The sequence below is a fragment of the Rhinolophus ferrumequinum genome, chromosome 27 (genome assembly GCF_004115265.2).
Source record: "Rhinolophus ferrumequinum isolate MPI-CBG mRhiFer1 chromosome 27, mRhiFer1_v1.p, whole genome shotgun sequence".
NCBI classification, from domain to species: domain Eukaryota; kingdom Metazoa; phylum Chordata; class Mammalia; order Chiroptera; family Rhinolophidae; genus Rhinolophus; species Rhinolophus ferrumequinum.
Genome location: NC_046310.1, coordinates 5292857 through 5298097, shown reverse-complemented (window position 1 = coordinate 5298097; position 5241 = coordinate 5292857). Strand labels below are relative to the sequence as shown.

The 5241-nt window shown below is 39.7% G+C and overlaps 1 protein-coding gene across 2 annotated transcripts; it reads left to right on the top strand.

Moving 5' to 3' along the window:
• The first annotated feature begins 347 nt into the window (after positions 1 to 347).
• Positions 348 to 4572, top strand: RGS1 (regulator of G protein signaling 1). 2 transcript variants are annotated; one of them, XM_033099369.1, is made up of 5 exons: positions 348 to 465; positions 938 to 1018; positions 1457 to 1518; positions 2859 to 3022; positions 3765 to 3950. In XM_033099369.1, the coding sequence occupies exons 1-5, from the start codon at positions 434 to 436 to the stop codon at positions 3948 to 3950; spliced, it is 525 nt and encodes a 174-aa protein (XP_032955260.1). In that variant the 5' UTR covers positions 348 to 433. The 2 variants fall into 2 exon arrangements, with proteins under 2 accessions (XP_032955260.1, XP_032955259.1); XM_033099368.1 differs by having other exon boundaries at positions 432 to 573; positions 3765 to 4572.
• Positions 4573 to 5241: the final 669 nt, after the last annotated feature.

The following is a 5241-nucleotide window of genomic DNA, read 5'->3' as shown; positions in this document are numbered from 1 at the left end:
GATGAGCCAAGCATTGAGAGACTATGTCTCGAGTACTGAGTTTCTATGGGACCCAATAAATATGCCAAATGAGACATTTGAGTGAAACATGCTATTGTTAGGAAGACAAAAGCATCACCTAGAACCAAAGACAGAAGCTCCTAATGCTTTAGACGTATGGTTTTGTGTGTGTGTGTGTCTCAGTGGGTTTAATTTTCTGGCTTTCTTTCTAATCAAGTGACCTGTTCTTATTTGGTTAAGTTTCAACCACAAAGCATCCCTGCATGCTTTTTTTTTTTTCAAGACACACGTCACAGCCAGTGAGAAAGGGGGAACTTCCAGTGCCTGTGGTAAAATCACTTGATAAACAGACTCGCCGAGCAGCATGTGTCTGCTTGCCCTCACGATATATAAGCAGCAGACACGCTGACACGCAGACATTCGCCCTGAGAGGATGATGAGAACGGCAGCCATCTCCACGCCAAGGTTAGACAAAATGCCAGGCATGTTCTTCTCTGCTACTGCAAAGGAAGTGAAGGGAACCGATCACTCCCTTCTAGAGGACAAAACGCCAAAGAGGAGGCCTAAGACTTTGTAAGTCCCGTCAGCATCTCACGTCGTGAATTTTGACTTAGATTATCTTTAATGGCAGAATGGAAGACAACAGAAGCCAGCCGGTTAGCTAGATCAGAGTCATGACCTGGTGTGTGAGCTCTAAGGATATATCCAGTTGTTTTAAAAAATGAGTTGTGATTAGACATTACAGTAGGTGGGGATTTGACCAGACTTAAACTGGTTCACTCTTCGTATAGTAACAGGGTGTAGCAACTATTTTTATTATTGCCTTATTTCTTGGAGAAGTGTATTTCAGCTTCTCTTCTTACAAATTCATTTCTTTTTACAAATGAAGTGTTTTCAACTGATGAGCTCTGAATACTCACTTTTGTGTCTTTCATAGTGGAATGGACGTGAAAGCGTACCTGAGGTCTATGATCCCACATCTGGAATCTGGAATGAAGGCTGCCAAGTCCAAGGACATGTATGTACAGATACACTGTCACTATAAAAGGGGCCTGTGCATTCGCTGTGTATGTTAGCCAGAGATTAATATGGCACATTGATGTGACAAGCCTAAGGAGATTAGCATACTAGTGCCACTGTAAATTAAATAAGAGCATGTGTGTATGCATGTATTTGCTATTCCTTATGCTGCTAGAGCACCTATTTTATTAGAGCACTTGGATTTTTCAGATTTAATTGGCGGATGTTTTCATCTAGCAATTCTATATGAAATTTTATTTCAGTAGCAATTCTAAGGCAAATTTCGTTCTCTTATAGATAAACTTTAATATAACTTATTAGAACTATAGTCTAAGTGTTGGTGAAGTTCTCAAAATGCAGGAGCCTTTGCTGATTTCACTTGTGCTTCTGAAAAAAATATATTTTTACTAATTGATGTAAATCTTGCCCCCTGCAGACTGTCTGCTGATGAAGTAATGCAGTGGTCTCAATCTCTGGAAAAACTTCTCACCAACCAGAGTGAGTACAGATTAACTATTGAATGTGTCTGATTTAGCTCAATACGCTAACGGATTGAAAGGCTTCATTAAGATACAGTATTTTGGGGAGGGGAGTGTATGAAAAGCCATATATATTCTAGTTTTTCTGTAGTCACTGGTAGTTTCAGCATATTATGCCTTGTTGTCATGGCATGTTCATTTCGCACTCAATTCTGCCACTGACAAAATTGCCAAGACAGTTAGATGCTTCCATGGACCTGATAGGTGCAAAATGAAAAATTAGGCTGGGGTTCTGATGTTTAACATTTTTTAGAGTGCACCAAACCTCTCAACATGTGAACTGCTGTTCTGAAAGCTACCTAAAGAATATTTTTGCACCGCTGGATGTACGGAATAGTATTCATTCAGTCAGTTGATTATTTTGTCATTCACATATTCCATGAGCTCCCCTGTTCAGTCCACTTTCGTGCAGCAAGCATTTTAGAAGCACCAAGGATTCCAAACCAAAGACGGTGCCTGGCTGCCCTAAAGGCAGTTAAGATGCACAGTATGTAATTGCACCATATATAACATAGCACACGTTATAACACACACACGATAAAAGCAGTTCTCAGACACAGAGTCTAGTGGGGCATCTCTGATGAGAGCACATAAAGAAAGACATCTGCCTGTCCTACCCTCATCATGACCACTGATCCACCGAGATAAGGACCCTGTTAAAGGGTGTGGATAAGCTGTGTGTCTCTCCAGAGGGTGAGTTTATGCTCCTCTCCCCACAAACCCCTAAGGAGCCTTGCTTGGGGATCAGACAGTTCAACCTGGTTCATCCATCTTATTATCTGACTTCATTTACAATTCAGCCCAACAAACAGCATAGAAACGGCCCATCTGAAAGTTGCCATAACACTAGCAAATATAACAAGTGTGTCACACATAGGTCACATAGAGGCCTCGTATTTTCCAACTCATGAATTGGATGGGAAATTGTATTGGTAACATGCTGTTAAGGCCCTTTGTCAATGTTTGCTTCCCTAAAATACTTTATATGGGAGAAGAGATTTGGAGAGCAGGAGAGCAGGATTTTCATTGAATTAGCAGATAGAAGCAAAAGCAGTTTCATAGCCACCACTAGGCTGCTATGTGACTGTGACCAAGTCTGTGTGGCCTCAGATAAACTGTAAATGAAGGAATCTCTAAGGCCCTCCCGTCTCACGAACTGTGACACACCTATTTTAGCAGCAACCATCTCTCACCTACATAGAGAATGCAATAGCATTTTTCGTTCATATTTCTTCTTCAAGTTATTCCTTTATTGGCTCAATTAACGTAAATATCTCACCTCTCACTCTTTCTTTTTAGCTGGTCAAGTTGTTTTTGGACGTTTCCTCAAGTCTGAGTTCAGTGAGGAAAACATGGAGTTCTGGCTGGCTTGCGAAGACTACAAACAAACACAGTCGGACCTCTTGCGTTACAAAGCAGAGAAAATCTACAAAGCTTTTGTGCATTCAGACGCTGCTAAGCAAGTGAGTATCAAGTTCATTATCATCGGTTTATAAGCGAAGGAAATTAAATGCAGACATGACATTCCACATACAGAACAAGATGAAATCCTATATGAGTATCATGATTTCACTGCTATCTGTTTAGGTATATTCATGTAGTTTGGCGCAATGATAACCTAATGTTCTACATTTGTGACAAGATTGGATGAAAGACTGATTTTGCAAAGCTAGCTGACATGATGGGGGTGGGTAAGGAACTATAGCATCACTGGCAAGAATTGAATCCCAGGGAGTTCTCGATGAGCGAGCTCACCTTGGGTGAAGACAAAATATAGAACAGTGTAATCCATACGCTGCAGCAGCAAAAGTATTTCCAGTTACTAGAAGTGCCCACCTTCCGGTTAAATATCCACAAAACATAGCTGCACAAAGTACCCTATCCTCCTATAAATCTGAAATGTCCACCTCACTTTTCTTGAAGCCTATGTCGCCTTGTATGGTTATTTAAATGTTTCACGTCTGCTGCTTTTGCGTCTCCCAGCTACACAGTGAGCTAACTTGGAGCAGACTGTCCTGTGATATTTCAACTCCCCCACACCTAGGATAGGGCCGGTTCAGATTAGGCATTTCAGACACATTTGAACTGATTTACATGTGGGCTGAAAGCCACTCACTAGCTTGAGGTGCTGCAAAAGGCACAGTAATGTCATACAATATGCAATGTACTGGAAGTGCGTATGAACTAATGAGGATTTCTTTTTAGATCAATATAGACTTTCGTACTCGAGAATCTACAGCCAAGAAGATGAAAGCTCCAACCCCGACGTGTTTTGATGAAGCCCAAAAAGTTGTTTACACTCTGATGGAAAAAGACTCCTATCCTAGGTTCCTCAAATCCAACATATACTTAAATCTTCTGAATGACCTTCAGGCTAATAGTCTAAAGTGACCGTTTCCTGGATGGAGAGAATTACAGATGGTATCAAGTACAGAAGGAATGTGCCCGGATGGCTCCCTTGGCAAACAACGTGGCCTTTTGGGGTGACTCCATAGGCCCAGGGAAAGAACAAAGGACTCAGAGGGATTAACACAGAAGTTACCCAGGCGCAGGGTGGAAGAAGCATGAGGTGAAAACTGAGAGACAGTGGAAGGAAGGTGACACTATGGTATTGTCATAAAATCCAGTGGACCTCCATACTAGGAAACCTTTCAGAACTGACAAGGCCGGGTAACTCTAGTTACACAGACACTGTGAATAAAGGTTTTGAAACTGATTAAGACATGCTATAAGCTTCAAGGTCAACTGACATTTATGCTGCATATTATTATACAGAAATTGTCTTGAGCTGCTGAAATCCCTTTAACTTGGATGACTATTTGGAAAGTAGGTGTTTTGAAGTTATTATTGCTATTATTGACACGAAGTTTTTTTCGTGTTGTTTGGATTGTTTAATAGCTTTTGGCTTGAAAGAGATGAAGAAGAGAAATAATGTATTTAACTTAAGCTATTGCTCTTACTCCTTGTAAGTCAGAATATATTTGTAAATTAAATTATCATGGTGTCAGTAATAAACATGAGTTTTGTATTAAAAATATGTAGAAGCAGTCTCTGTTTAATTTTCCCCAACATTTTTAAAAAGTGGCATTTATTTCTCAGATTTAACAAAAATTCAATCAAGGGTCTTCTACTTTCTATCATTTCTTCAACATCTAACACTATCATCCAATCAATCCTATGTATTACGTGTTGTGTGTATTTTGGGGGCAAAATTCCTTAGTTTTCTCTCTGCCATCACAATGCATACCATCAGACAAATATAATATGCTTTCATACAGTCAAGCTTCAAACTGATGAGAAATTGAAGAAGTCTTTTAAAAAGAAACGGAAAAGTTATTCCAAGAAGTAACTAAATTACCAACTGATATTTTATGGTGATTGGAAGTTTATTAAACCCAGGTGTATTTTCTCATTTAATGTTGATAGCAATCCTGTAAAACCTGAGACTCAGGAAGATGAAATCACTAGTTCCCAAAATAAGCTAAATATCAAAATTAGCTGGAATGTTAAAAAAAATAAAATAGCTCATATTTCAGGGCCCTATCCTAAACTAACTAAATCAGAATCTCCAAGGAATCAAGTACAAAAATCTGTATTTTACAAGGAAAACCCCAGGTGATTCTAAAGATGATATAAGACAGGATTGGAAACCCCAGGATTAAGGGACAGTCACACTGCCAGG